The sequence below is a fragment of the Andrographis paniculata genome, unplaced genomic scaffold (assembly GCF_009805555.1).
Source record: "Andrographis paniculata isolate CXL003 unplaced genomic scaffold, ASM980555v1 Contig37END, whole genome shotgun sequence".
In the NCBI taxonomy this organism is placed as follows: Eukaryota; Viridiplantae; Streptophyta; class Magnoliopsida; order Lamiales; family Acanthaceae; genus Andrographis; species Andrographis paniculata.
In genome coordinates this window covers 6788853-6804930 of record NW_026137570.1, presented here as the reverse complement: position 1 = coordinate 6804930, position 16078 = coordinate 6788853, and the positions used below count along the sequence as shown (strand labels likewise).

The 16078-nt window shown below is 28.2% G+C and overlaps 1 protein-coding gene across 1 annotated transcript; it reads left to right on the top strand.

The window, feature by feature from the left end:
- Positions 1-2498: 2498 nt before the first annotated feature.
- LOC127250317 (protein TPLATE-like) lies at positions 2499-8713 on the top strand. Its single transcript, XM_051273523.1, has 8 exons — positions 2499-2683; positions 2809-3994; positions 4294-4890; positions 5067-5428; positions 5583-5886; positions 6045-6167; positions 6913-7344; positions 8006-8713. The coding sequence occupies exons 2-8, from the start codon at positions 2870-2872 to the stop codon at positions 8525-8527; spliced, it is 3465 nt and encodes a 1154-aa protein (XP_051129480.1). The 5' UTR covers positions 2499-2683; positions 2809-2869; the 3' UTR covers positions 8528-8713.
- The last annotated feature ends 7365 nt before the right edge of the window (positions 8714-16078 follow it).

Below are 16078 nucleotides of genomic sequence, written 5' to 3'. Positions count from 1 at the left end.
GTGTATCATGGTCTTGTCCACAGAGATGTATTCAGTTGACTACGTGGCAGCATCTGATTGGATGTCGATTGAGGTTGATTTTGGACTAATGACTTTGACAACAATTTAGGGTGTGTTTATTTGAAGGATTTCGGTGGATTTCCACTGTTCATCCAATTTTTTTTCCCCAAAAATATCAAATCAAATACTTATTTTTTATTTTTTATATTATACTAAAAATCAATTTTACATTCAAAACATCACATCAAACCCTATTTATATCACATCATACAACTATTCAAATTCAAAATTTTTACTATTCAAATCCCAACTCAAAATCCAAACCCCCAAACAAACACACCCTTAAGTGTACCCATGGATCACATTACCGCAAATATAAGAATTTAGGAAATATATGATTTTTAAATAATAAAAAATATATTAATAAAATTAATTATAATATAATAATTATTATTATATATTAATATTAAAATAATTTATTTATTTTTTACTGTATTGGGATCCAATTTTTAAAATAAGGGTTTACTTCAAATGAAGGCAAGGGAGGGGAGGAATTTTAACGAAAGAGAGGATAAAAGATTATAAAAAATAGTATTTTTTTATGTATGGTAGAAAAAATATAATAATTTTATTGTTTTATTTTTATATTTTTATATTAGAATCATAATTCTCTATATTTAATATAAAAATGCTTAAATATAAAAATATAAAATGAACAAACTCAAAATATATTAATACTATTAATTTATTTTTACATTTTTATCACATAATTTTTTATTGGAGATGAATATATTTATTTAAAATTATAGATTTGATAAAATACATACACTAAGGTATTTTTTTCAATTTTTCTTCTTCACATATTTTCAAAAAAATATTAATATATTACATACATTCATTATTTTTATATTTTTTACATAATTTTTTATATCTTACGTAAAAAAAATAAGCAATCAAATTATTTCAGAAAACAAACACCATAATTAGTTGTTCTTTTATATTATTATTTGTAATGAAAAATGAATGTTTATGTTTTTCAACAAAAATAAATTTCTCCATATTTTTTTATGGTTCATTTAAAAATAATAAAAAAATATTTTTTTTTATTCATTAGTAATTTTTTATTTTATGATTTTAGTCTGTCTAAATAATTTTCAAATAAATATCAAAATATCCTTATTTTTTACATTTTTACATTACTTATATCTTAATATCAAAAATAAAATAGATATTATACTACTTTATTATATTATATATCTATAAAATATTAATTTATCTTGAATAAGTATAAAAGTTAGATAATAAATTTATAGGTGAACATATAAAGTATTTTAATAAAATTTGTATAATTTTTAATAATTAATTATAAAATTCTAACAAAATTATGTAACATAAAAAATTCAATTAAATATTATTAAAAATAAATAGAAAATATATTTATCATTTATATAAATATAATTTATATAAAATTTTTAATAATAATATTAACAAATAAATATTTTTTATCATTTATGTATTTTATATTTATCAAATTTGTTATTTTATTGTAGTACAAATAATTAATATATTCAACAAATAAATATTTTAATAAAATTTTTAATAATTAATTATCAAATTCTAAACAAATTTTGTATGCATAAAGAATTCAATTAAATATTCGTTCGGTCTCATATTATTTTTATCCGTTTTAAAATAAAGATATTATTTTCTTATTTAGTAATTCTACTATCTATCTATTATAATTAATACTCTTATAATTTTAAATATATTATACAAATGTCATTACTTTTGTATCATACAATCCAGTAAAAGTATTTTTGTATTTTTTATTATAAATCAATATAATATTAATATTAAAAAATATACTGTGTGCAAAAAGTAAATATTACTCTTCTTCCGAGACTTCTTCCGAGACGTAAGTAATATTATAAAAATAAATATAAAAAAATATCTTTATCATTTTATATATAAATAAGTAATACTCATTCGGTCATCCAATTGTATGCTTATTTGACGGAGCATAGATTTTAAGAATAATATGTAATAATAAAACATTTTATTTTTATTTTTTCTAAAAGTGATATTTTTTTACTACAAAAAGAAATAAGAATAAATTTGGATGACAAAAAAAAATAAAAATATATTTGAAAGACGGAGAGAGTACTTTTCTTATTTTTTTTATTTTCGTCTGTCACAAAACAATTATTTATCTCCTTATTTAGTAATTATGATCCCAATATTTTAAAAAAATTATTTATATTTTTCAATTTATCCTTAATTATTACTTTAACATATTTTTTAAAATATTTTAAATTTTAATATTTTACTTTCTATTTTATAACCACTTTTAAATCAAATTTATTATTTTATTGAATATTTTAACACAAATAATTAACTCCCGATCAGCTAACAATAACCAACAGTTGTCAAATTTCGAATTAATTTTTTTTGACCGGTGAATAAATTAAAAATTCTCTTCAAAGCGCTGTTGCCAAACACCCTCGAATACACAAACCCTGCACCCCTGCACCCCTACATTTCTTTCTTCCTTTCTTTTTTCTTCCTTTCTCCTCTTTCTCTTCTCTTCCATTTTTTCTTTATCTTCTCCTTCTGAGTTGCGACGCCGCCTTTCTTCCGAAGAATTCCTCCTCCTCCGCCGCCGCCGCCGCCGCAGGAATATCCAGTGAGTTTTTCCCTCTGATTGTACCTCTATTCCGGTGCTTCTTATTTATCAATGAAATCGAGTATGTTTTAACATATTTCTTCGGCGCCGATTGAATCTCCGAAATTCTGTTTGATGTTATGCAGTGGCGCCTCCGCCGCACCGACGCTTGAGTTGAACTCACAACTTGAAACTTAGCCGCCTGCAATGGACATACTTTTCGCTCAGATCCAAGCAGACCTCCGGTCCAACGACGCACTCCGCCAGTCCGGGGCCTTACTTCAAGCGCTGCAGCAATCTGCTGCCGGACACGATATCTCTGTAATCGCAAAATCGGCAGTGGAAGAGATTGTCGCCGCCCCGGCCTCCGCCATCTCTAAGAAACTCGCGTTCGACCTCATTCGCTCCACGCGGCTCACGCCGGATCTATGGGAAACTGTATGCACTGGCATTCGGAATGATTTAGATTTTCCGGATCCCGATGTTACCGCTGCCGCCGTCTCAATCCTAGCTGCCATCCCTTCTTACCGCCTCGGGAAGCTTATCAATGATTGCAATAAAGAAATTTCCGCTTGCTTCGATTCAACTAGCGATAATCTTCGGTTTTCAATCACGGAAACTTTGGGTTGCTTCCTCGCGCGCGACGATCTAGTGACACTCTGTGAAAACAATATTAACTTGCTCGAGCGCGTCTCTAATTGGTGGAATCGCATTGCTCAAAACATGCTGGACAAAGCAGATTCTGTTTCAAAGGTTGCTTTTGAATCCGTTGGCAAATTATTTCAAGAATTTGAATCCAAGAGGATGAGTCGACTCGCTGGAGATAAACTAGTCGACACTGAAAATGCTGTTGCAATTAGATCGAACTGGATTTCATCAATGGTCGATTTTGTTTGGAAAAGGAGAAATGCGCTGATGTCTCGATCACTAATCCTACCAGTAGAGAGTTTCAGAGCAACTGTTTATCCATTAGTTTATGCAGTGAAAGCCGTGGCTTCTGGCTCGATAGAGGAGATCAAGAAATTATCTATGTCATCAAAGAGTAAGAGTGATGGTATGATCTTAGATTCTGCAGAGAGGTTTGTTGGAGCTTCAGATGTTATTTCACATTTGGCACCATTTTTGTCATCATCTTTGGATCCATCATTGATATTCGAAGTGGGGATTAATATGCTATACTTGGCCGATGTCCCTGGGGGTAAACCTGAGTGGGCTTCGACGTCCATCATTGCCATTCTTACACTTTGGGAAAGGCAGGAGTATTTTTCTGCACGAGAGAGTATAGTCAGGGCTGTTGTGACTAATTTGCATCTCCTTGACCTAAGTATGCAGGTATGTCGGCCGGGATGACTGTTTGAATCTTATTTACTCATTTGATTGTGTAGGTAAGATAATTATAAAAAGCGTCGTTTTAGTAGTCATTCCATCGCTGTTTCTAGCATTAGTTGCTCTGTGATCAAACTGGTGAGTTTGTTAGGATGAAATCATGGATTCATATTTCATTTGATATAACTTTGTTAAGCTTTCTTAGAAAGGCTGGTAACCTTAAAGTGCATGAAATCTTCATATATGACTGTTATCCTAATAAATTACACAGCCGATTATTTATTTTCCATTGGTCGATGGTGCAGGTTTCGTTGTTTAAAAGGCTTCTTCTTATGGTCAGGAACTTGAGGACGGAATCAGACAGAATGCATGCTTTGGCATGCATCTGTCGGACTGCACTTTGTGTTGATCTTTTCGCAAAAGAGAGTGTACGCCGAGGTCAAAAGCCTCTTGCTGGAACAGATATTGCTTCACTTTTTGAAGATCCGAGAATCAAGGATGATCTCAATAGTGTTACTAGTAAAAATCTGTTCAGAGAAGAATTAGTCGCCATGCTGGTGGAGAGTTGCTTCCAGCTGTCGTTGCCTTTGCCTGAACAAAAGAGTTCTGGCATGGAGAGCAGGGTGATTGGTGCTTTAGCTTATGGAACTGGTTATGGTGCATTGAATTGGACAGAGCCAGCACTGGAAGTGGTGGAAGTATGTCGGCCATGTGTCAAGTGGGATTGTGAAGGTCGAACATATGCCATTGATTGCTACCTAAAGTTGCTGGTTAGGCTTTGCCATATTTACGACACCAGAGGTGGTGTCAAAAGAATCAAAGATGGGGCATCCCAAGATCAGATACTGAATGAAACAAGGCTACAAAATTTGCAGCGAGAACTTGTTAAAGATCTTCGTGAGGTTTGCAAAATTACATTCTCTGACACAGATTTTTTGAGTTGAGATTCTGATTTCAAATTGAGTCCGCATTTTATTCATTTGCAGTACATGTTTTAAAAACTTCTTGGATGTCGCGTTCTGGCAATTTTGGTTGCACAAAGTGATTCGATAATAGCTTCTGTGGGCTATGTTTGCAGGTTAACACCCCAAGAATCACTCCACGGCTCCTATGGTCTATTTCGGAGCATATTGATTTGGAGGGGTTGGACCCTCTTCTTTCTGATGATCCTGAGGACCCGTTGAATATCATTGTTTCAAATATCCACAAGGTTCTGTTTAACATAGACTCATCTGCAACTGCAACAAATCGGATTCAGGATGTTCAAGCTGTTCTCTTGTGCGCCCAGCGTTTGGGATCACGCAATCCCAGGGCCGGACTTTTGCTTACTAAGGAGCTTGAGGAGTTTAGAATCAATCCTTCTGCTGATTCAGTCAATCGGCATCAATGTCGGTATATATTACAACGAATCAAATACGTTACTAATCATGCAGATGACAAGTGAGTATATCTATAAGACAGTTATTAGTACCTTTGAATCCTGGAGTTTGTAATATCTATAACAATGTTTTTGTGTACTTGGATCTTCAACAGAATAAATTCTGATTCGTTTTCTTCTTTTAACCCACTTCTTTTGGTTTTTGGTTTCTCACAGATGGACTGGGGTTAGTGATGCAAGAGGAGATTATCCATTTACCCACCACAAGCTAACTGTGCAGTTCTATGATTCGTCTGCTGCTCAAGACCGGAAATTAGAAGGTTTGGTTCATAAGGCAATTTTAGAGCTTTGGAGACCCGATCCCGGCGAATTAACTCAGCTGCTTACGGAAGGGGTTAACTCAAGTAGAATTCAGGACCCTCCAAGTACAGTTGCTTTGAGTGGTAGTAGTGATCCTTGCTATGTCGAAGGATATCATTTAACAGATGCAAATGATGGCAAGATTACACTGCATTTGAAGGTTAGGCTGCCTATTCATGCCTAATTTTTCGAGTTAATTCTAAATCAGACATTGGACATATTCATTGAATCTGTTTGGCAAATGAACAAAGCCCTAATGTTTCCGGTGTTCAAAATAAACTGTTTACTGGACTTACCTGCTTAGTATGATGATTTCAGGTTCTGAACCTCACAGAGATTGAGTTGAGCCGGGCAGACATACGAATTGGGCTGACTGGTGGTTTGTACTTCATGAACGGGTCTCCTCAAGCTGTGCGACAGCTCCGTGATCTCAATTCACAGGTTAAAACTCTGCATACTAACTTCTTCATCAATGCTCGTAGTTCCCTTTATAGTGTATAAATATTTTATTGAAAAATGATAGGTAGTTGGAAGTATTTTTGAAAATTTAGTTAGAAATAAAAGTAAATGAAGAGAGGGAATGTAATAAAGTTAGTGGTATTTGTTGTAAATAAGTATTGAATGGAGGATAATAACTGAGGGTGTGTTTGTCTGTGGGTTTGGATTTTTGAATAATAAAAAATTGAATTTGAATAATTGTTTGATATGTTATAAATAGAAGTTGATGTGATGTTTTGAATGTAAAATAAATTTGCAGTATAATATAAAAAAAAAATGTAATTGTTTAATGTGATATTTTTCGAGGGAAAAAAGAATCTGAATAGTACAAATTTGCGGTAAAACCTACAAAAGAACACAACCTAAATGTTGATTTGTTGATTTTGCCAAAATTAGTAATGTGATAAATTTAACGTACAGATTAAAAAGGAAAGTCGGAATAATTTTGGCGGACAGAGGGAGTATTTTCAAATTATTGTTTAGATAATACATTAGAACTTCGACACTCCATAAAGTCTTATTCATTGTTATCCTTTTTAGGCTCCACATAGTGCAGCAATCTCGAGTGCTGTTCTTGTTCATGCATTAAAATTCTACTGTCTTAAACTCCACCGTCAATTTTCGTCGCTGTTCCATATCTATTCCATTTTACCAAAAGTTTTTGTAACGTTTACCGTCACTTCTTCAGGAACCCGTATGGTGCAGTGTGACTGTCGGTGTTTCACATTTTGAGCGATGCGCCCTTTGGGTCCATGTTCTCTACTTCCCTCCAGGTGTAGGCGACTATTCCGAAGAAGATCCACAGGCTTACAAACAGAAGAAAAGTTTGAGGCACGAAACAGAAGATCCTGTGATTTTAAGATGTCAGCCATACAAAATTCCCCTTACCGAACTTCTTTTACCTCACAAAATCTCTCCTGTCGAGTATTTCCGCATGTGGCCTAGTTTACCAGCTATAGTGGAGTGTACTGGCATGTATACATACGAAGGAAGCGGCTTTAAGGCCACAGCAGCACAGCAGTACGGCGAGTCTCCTTTCCTCAGTGGCTTAAAATCTCTGTCGTCTAAGCCTTTCCATAAAGTTTGCTCGCATGTTATCCGGACTGTCGCTGGATTTCAGGTCAGCTTCTAATTACTACTGCTAGTATTTTACACAAGATACCTGATTTAGTTAGAGAACTGAATGTACACTTTGGGTGCGTTTATTTTGTAGGATAGGATTATAATACATGAATTATATAATTATATGATAAAATAATTTAATGTTTACTATAGTAGTAAGTTAAGTATTACTGATTGATAAAATAGTTTTTTTACATTAATTATACCTTAGTATTATTTAATATGGCCTATAAGAAAAGGATTAATAATATTTGATATAGTATTATTATATCGGATGTTACTTAATTCCGGGCTATAGTAATGCATAGTAAATACATAATTAGGTTGGATAAAATAATACTTTCTCAGTCCCTTTTTTAAATGGATTTTTTTGGGTTTTGCAGTAGATTAAGAAATAATATAATTTTATTAGTTAGTGGAAGTATGTTAGAGATTTTGACATTTTTATTTTTGACTTTTTGTATAAAATAATTGTATGTGTATTGGTATGTTCATAATTTAAATAAAAGTTAATGGTATTTTGATATTAGTATATGATTACTTTTTCTAAAATAGGAAATGAATATTTTGAAATGTGATAGAACCCTAAACCCTAAAATGGTATAATTACATACACGTTTCTTCTAACACGAAACTTTTGCGCCCCTGAAACATTACAGCTGTGTTACGCCGCTAAAACCTGGTATGGTGGGTTTGTCGGCATGATGATATTCGGCGCAAGCGAAGTGAGCAGAAATGTGGACCTTGGCGACGAGACAACCACGATGATTTGCAAATTTGTCGTTCGAGCTTCAGACGCATCCATCACAAAGGAGATCGGCGCAGATCTTCAGGGGTGGATGGACGACCTCACTGACGGAACCATCGAATACATGCCGGAAGAGGAAGTGAAAACAGCCGCGGCTGAGCGGCTGAGAATCTCAATGGAACGTCTGGCGTTGCTAAAGGCTGCTCGGCCTCGTCCAAAGTCCCCCAAACCCGAAGATAAAGAAGACGATGACGACGACGAGGAGGATAAGGAGAAGAAGGATGATGAGGAAGACGGCGAAGGTGGTAAAAGCAAGGGGCCTTCGACGCTGTTTGAATTAAGTCCCGAGGAAGTCGAGCATCGCGCCCTGCAAGTCGCGGTGCTACAAGAATGGCATATGTTGTGTAAAGACCGGAGCATTAAGGTAAACTAACTAATTGCCACTTTTTCATTCGTTATACTGCTTTCTTTGATTGCTGCTTTTTGCCTGGTGTTGTATGCTTATGATCTTTTGAGTTGTATGTAATATTTGTTGCTGTTATGTCAAAATCTGTTAAAAATGATTCTCTAGGTTTGGATTTTTATTTTTTTTATTATATCGTGGGAATCATTGTTGCTATTGACGAGTGCGCTATAGGTAAGTTTTCGGCCGACTTTAATAGTCTGAAAACTAAGTCCGATTAGACAAGTCACACTAAACGAACTATGTGTAATTGGTTTTAACCTATGACTTTACGGATTAGTGTTGGATTTGTTTTTCCTATGCCAAGAATGGTTTTATCACATTTTTAAATTTAGGAACTTATGAAATTAACAACTCTTTGTGCTGGCAATCTTGTAAGGAATATTATTACTTGTGTTCCACTTAATTTGTTTTTTTTTTTTTTTTTTTTTTTTTGTTTTTTAGTCTCTTTTGCATAATTTGTTCATTCTTTTCTTTAAAATATAATTCAAATTTTTAATTTATATATTTTTTATTTTAATTAAACTATTTAGTTATATTAATTATAATTATTTTTACTAATACAGCATTACATTGGTAGTTGGTTGGGGAAAAATATGGGTAATAGGTATTTTTGTTCGTGAAAAAGAATAATAGTATTTGTGTAATAAATAAATAAATAAATAATATGGGTAGTTTTTACGGTGATATAATTATTTATAAAAATAAATATTCATTCCGTTTCGCAAGAAGAATATCGTTTGCATTTTGCACGTAGATTTTTAAATATTAATATTATATTAGTTTGTAGTATAAAATACGAAAATACCCTTGTTAGTATGATGTGTTATAAAAGTGATGTATTTTTGTAATATATTGTAAATTGTATAGAGTATTTATTATGTTAGGTAGGTAGTATAGTTACTAAATTAAAAAATCGTACTCTTGTTTCGAGACGAACAAAAATAAAAAATGATAAATATTCTTTAACCATTTCAATGATACAACTTCAATTTGGTGTTGGAATGATAGAATTCAGCATCTGTTATATTCAATCAAGTACTGGAATAATTTCGTATCATATTCAATAATAATTTAGCAATTACATTATCAGATGTTGGATGCAACGAATAATTTGTTATAAAAATAATGTTTATTTAGAAATTTGATATATTTTTATTAAAAAAATTTCAATATTGTAATAAAAGTAATGTTTATTTAGAAATTTGATATATTTTTATTAAAAAAAAATTCAATGTTGTATTTACCTAAAAAAAAAAGAAAGTTCCATAAGGATAGCCTTGTGACGGTAAAGTTGTGGATTTAAACTTTTCAAACTATTAAGTTCAGACGAAAGTTATTCACAATGATTTTCGGTTCCACCTCGTTAAAAAAAAATGACTTTGATTATTCAAGAAATTTTTTATATTAATTTTTATAAAAATGTAAATTTTTAAATTTTTTTTTTGTTCGAAAAATTCAAAATTAATATTATATACAAACAAAAAATAACAAAATAATAAAAAGCTATGTTCCAAACGTCCAAAATTAGAATTTGAAATTTTGTGAGGAAGAATTGAGACATGTCACATGCATTCATTGATGACGACTTATGTAACATAATAAATGAACTCTCATAATGATAAATTTTGGCCTTTTATTGGTGTTCTTAATTTATTTTTATTTTTAGCTTAATTGAAAATATTTATCGTGTAATAAAAATAAATTTAGATTAAATTTAAAATAACTAATTAGTGTAATAAAATTAAAAAAAACTATAAAATAAAATTGAATTGTATAATTCTTTTTGCAAAAAAAAGGAAAAATGACAAAATAAGTGTGATAAACGAAAATGAAAAGATGAACACGATAACTGTAACAAATGAAGTATTTAAACTAATGTTTTTTTATAAAAAAGAAATATGATACGACATAATTTTAGTAAACAAACTAATAAATTAAGTAGTAAAAAATTTAGAAAGAAGCAAGAATGAATGGTTAATACTCTGTTCGTCCGCAAAAATTAGCTTATTTGGAATTGACATGGATATTAAGAAAAATAAAATAAAAAAATTATTTTACTTGGAATTGATCGGGATATTAAAAAAAGTAAATATTTTATTGAAAAACTAAAGAAAGTAAAATGACCGTCGAATATATTTTTTGAAATTTAATTAGTAATTAAAAAGAATGAAAAGAAAATATAATAAAGTCAATCATATTTGTTATAAATAAGTATTGAATGAAGGTTAATAATTAAATATTATTTTTTACTTTTCCAAACATAATAATAAGGTGAATTTAACGGACGGACGGACGAAAAAGTAAAGTGAAAATAAATTTGACGGCCGGAGAGAGTATCTTTTTGCAATGTGGATTTTTCTATATCAAATTTAAGTTTGTTCTTTTAACACTTTTTTTTTTTTTTTACACTTATTCCCAATATTTATTTTATTATCTCACAAAAATTAATATTTAATATAAAATATTATTTTTAATTGTAAAATTCTCTATATCTCACATCAAAAAATATATTTTAAACAAAACACTAAACAAACAAACATTTTATACTCCCTCTGTATGATATAAAAGTAATGACATTTGTATAATATATTATTAGTTGTAAAGGTATTTGTAATGTTAGATAGATAATATAGTAATTAAAAAAAATATATATTTTGTTACGTGAGGGACAAAAAAAAATTAAATAGATTGTTAAAGGATAAAGAGAATAATTTATTGTCATTTTTTTGTCCATATTAATGATGAATCTATTACTCTTTTTATTCCACATGTAATGCTAATTTTTTTTTCTTTTTTTATTTTGATCCATCCTATATAATTTGTCTCTTTTTTTAAAAAAATATATAATTATATATTTTAATCACATTTTAAATTTCATAATTTATAATTTTTTTTATTTTATTTTAATTAACTTAATACTACATATGTACATAAAATACATCTACGTAGTTTTTTCATAAAATATATAAGTATTTGTATGTACAACAATCATATTAGATATTTATAGCATCAATACAATCATGTGGGCCTTAATGGGCCCATTAAAAATAACACATGGATTGAAATAGTCATTTATTTATGTAGGCCCAAATAGTTGAGCATACTCTAATTGGAAAGGTGACACTTTTTTGCTCTTTTAGAAACATCAATAATAATAATAATAATAATAAGGGAAAAAATGATTTTTTGTCTCAATATAATTAAAATTCATCAATTTTGGTTCTAATATAAAAATTTTATCAATTTTAGTCATAATATAATCAAAACTCATCAATTTTGGTCTCAATATAACCAAAACTCATCATTTTTTGTCTCAATATAATTTTTTTATCAATTTTAGTGTCAATATAACCAAAACTCATCATTTTTTGTCATAATATAATCAAACTTATCTTTTTTGGTCCCACCGTCATCAAACCGACAAAAAATGCTGACGTGAACTTGCAAGATTGTGCAATTTCTTCAAATATAAATATAAGGTTTGATTTCTTTTCACGTCAGTATTTTTCGTCGGTTTGTTGATGGTGAGACCAAAAAAGATAAGATTTGATTATATTGGGATAAAAAAATGATGAGTTTTGGTCATATTGGGGCAAAAAATGATGAGTTTTGGTTATATTGAGACCAAAATTGATAAAATTTTTATATTTAAATTAAAATGGATGAATTTTAGTTATATTGGGACAACAACAATTTTTTCCCTAATAATAATAATAATAATAACAATAAAATATCTTCATGTATAATGAATATATTTTAAAATAAGAGTGTAATATGTTGATAATTAATTTTAAGTAAAATATAAAAGTATTTAACTTTAGTATCTAGACAATATTTACTAAATTTAAAATAATAATAATAATAATATATTGATAATGAACAACCCAAAATATAAGTAATCTTTTATCACATATATATATATATATATACACATATATAAATTTATTTCAATTGTACAAAGGAGAGCGTGTTGTTAAACACATTATCAATTGTTAAATAATTAAAAATTTCTAATATAATAATTAATAGAAAACATAATTTAAAGTGCATATAAATAAAATAAAATAAGTTATTGAAAAATGAATATTCCCTCTGTCGGCTTCAATGTGTCATTTATTTTTTTTGTGTTACTATTTGAATATTAATTATTATATTAAAATATAATATAAATTAATAAAAATATTGTAAAAATATTTTCGTTAGTGTGTTATAATACAAATATAATGACATTTGTACAAAAAAAATTATACAAATATAAAAATATTTTTAATATTAACTATAATCACGTAAAAGGTAAATATGACCCTTAAAGACGGACAAAGAGAATGTATTTACAAATTAATTGTTAAATATGATATCTTATACTCCCTTCGTCTGACATACCATGTCCACGTTGTCGTTTCTGTCTGCCCACGTTCCATGTCACTTTTGTTTTTGAAAAATGATTACACACTTTAATCTCATTTTAAATTTTTTAATTTATTATTTTTTAATTTTAATTAAACTAATTAGTTATCTTAATCTTAATTTATAATTATTTATATTATAGGATAATTATTTTCATTAATATATTTTTAATTATCTACTAATTACATCCCTACTAAAATACTGTGTCTACAGTGCAGCAGACACGATATGCAAGACGGAGGAGTATAAAAATAAATAAATTAAATATGTTGTTTATGAGATAAATACAATAACAATAATAAAAGATTTAAAAAAAAATATACAAAGTAAATATAAATGGTTGACCCAATCAACATAATAATCGAAACGTATATACATAATTAACATAAAATAAAAATGTATATAACTATATTTTTTTAATAAAAAGTCAATAATTCAATAAAAATATTATATTTTTACGTTAACAATATAAAGTTTCATATATTATAATTTTTTGTTAGTAAAAGCATAGGAAATAAATAAATACTCTCGTCACATAACAAAATATCAATTTCTTTTTTTTTGATTGTACTGTCTATCTAACCTTACAAATACTCTTTCAATTTACATTATATAATACAAATGTCATTACATTTATATCATACAATAGTAATAGAATTAATTTAGTCTTTTTACTTTTATTTCTACTTTATCTTAATATAATATTAATATTTCTAAAACTCCGTGAAAAAAACAAATGGATATATAGATATAAGAGTGGAAGTAATTTATAAGGTGTTGTTATCCTTTTAACAATAATTACAACATTGGTCTTACATATTTATTTAATTACCAATTGGACAATTATTGAACAGTGCAGCTTTATTACTAACTAATTAATCAAGTGTCTGTCACAAATCTAGCTAGCTGTGTCTATTTAATATATATAATATAATTTTATTTAAATAAAATAATAAAAAATAAATATTTACTTATGATTTTTTCACTATTTTAAAATATACACCAACGTTCAAATGAGTTGTTCTACATAGTGAAATGACATTATTGTCCCTACATTAATTGTTTTTTCATAATATTAGATTTTTTTTACCATAAGTAATTAATTATGGGAAAAAAATTAATTTTGATGCCAATATAATTAAAATTTATCAATTTTGGTCTCAATATAAAAAATTTATTAATTTTAGTCCAAATATAAACAATTTCATTTAATTTTGGTCTCATTATAAACAATTTCAATCAATTTTGGTCATACCGTTAAAAAACTAACGGAAATTGCTGACGTGGACATAACGGAGGTGATGTGGCAGTTGACCTGAAAAGTACACGGCCATATGACAACGTGACCACGTATATTTCAGTGTATAATTATACATAGTCATGTTGTTACATGACCATGGTTATTTCAGTGTATAATTATACATGATCATGTTGTTACACGACCATATATAATTCTACACGGCCATGTACCTTTATGTTTCGGTCTAAATTTTATTTTTTTGTTATACTCCCTCCGTCTCATATACCGTGTCTGCTACACTGTAGACACGGTATTTTAGGAGGGGTGTAACTAGTAGATAATTAAGAATGTATTAGTAAAAATAATTATCCTATAAATAAATAATTATAAATTAAAATTAAGATAACTAATTAGTTTAATTAAAATTAAAAAAATATAAATTAAAAAGTTTAAAATGAGATTAAAGTGTGTAATCATTTTCCAAAAAAAAAAGTGACATGAAATGTGGGACGGACAGAAACGGTAACGTGGACATGGTATGTGGGACGGAGGGAGTATTTTTTAATTTTTTTTTAAAATTTAGAATAGTTGATATAGTTAAAATGGCAAAAAAAAAATCAATAATAATCATAATATAATTAAAATGTATCAATTTTAGTTCAAATATAAATATTTATCGAATATGTTCTTTTGGAAGATTTTGTCTAAAATTCTACTATTTATCAAAAAAAAAATTGTCTTACAAACATCCAATTGTTATATTGAAATAATAAATTAATTTTTAATACTACTATAATATACAAAATTAAAAAATAGTTGTCTAATTGAATGTTTGTAAGAGGAAATTGTTGTATGAATAATAAAATTTTAGTCAAAACCTTTCAAAAGAATATATCTTATAAATTTTTAGATTTGAATTAAAATGGATAAATTTTAATTATATTATAATTACTATTGATTTTGTCCATTTTAACTATATCAACTATTTTAAATTCAAAATATTTTTTTAAAAAAAAAATAAAATTTTAAACTAAAATAGAAATGTACATAGTTGTGTATAATTGTACATGGCCGTGTAACAACATGGCCATCTATAATTATACACTGAAATATACATGGTCATGTAACAACATGGTCGTGTATAATTATACATGACCGTGTATTTTTCAGGTCAACTGCCACGTCACCTCCGTCATGTCCATGTCAGCAATTTTCGTTAGTTTTTTAACGGTAGGACCAAATTTGATTGAAATTGTTTATATTAGGACTAAAATTGATGAGTTTTTTTATAGAGACCAAAATTGATAAATTTTGATTATACTGTGACCAAAATTGAATTTTTTTTCTCTTAGATATGTTTATTGGGAAATTTGTACTTTTTCCCATTTTATTATTATTATTATTTAGCTGATATATTCTTACAATTATCTATCACATATAAAATATTAATATATATTTTTTTATAGATAAATATTGTTTTAGTATAGTATGTGACACATTTTAATATTTTTGTCTTTAGTTGTATAAAAATAGTTTTATACTAATATGCAATAATTGAAAATATATTTGTGACCAGAATATTATCACGTCTGAAGACTAGCCACATGATATTTTATAATGCCAAATATTAACATAAATATAAGTTGTATATTTATTAAAAGAAAAAATAAATTTACATTAATAGTAAATATTTTATACTATAAATTATGTCAATACATATTGCAATATTTCTATTGCAAATGACATTTTTAACTACTAAAGATTAAATATAAAAAATATTTCTTTAGTCTATGAATAAAAGTAAACGAATTATTATTGGGTAAAATTATTCATAACTTTCAAGTGGTTTCGAAATTTTGCGTATAAAAGTT

Coding starts and splice junctions, on each gene's coding strand:
- LOC127250317 (XM_051273523.1), top strand. CDS start 2,870: ATGGACATACTTTTCGCTCAGATCCAAGCAGACCTCCGGTCCAACGAC. Junction 5,429..5,582: donor ACTAATCATGCAGATGACAA/GTGAGTATATCT, acceptor GGTTTCTCACAG/ATGGACTGGGGTTAGTGATG. Junction 5,887..6,044: donor AGATTACACTGCATTTGAAG/GTTAGGCTGCCT, acceptor TGATGATTTCAG/GTTCTGAACCTCACAGAGAT.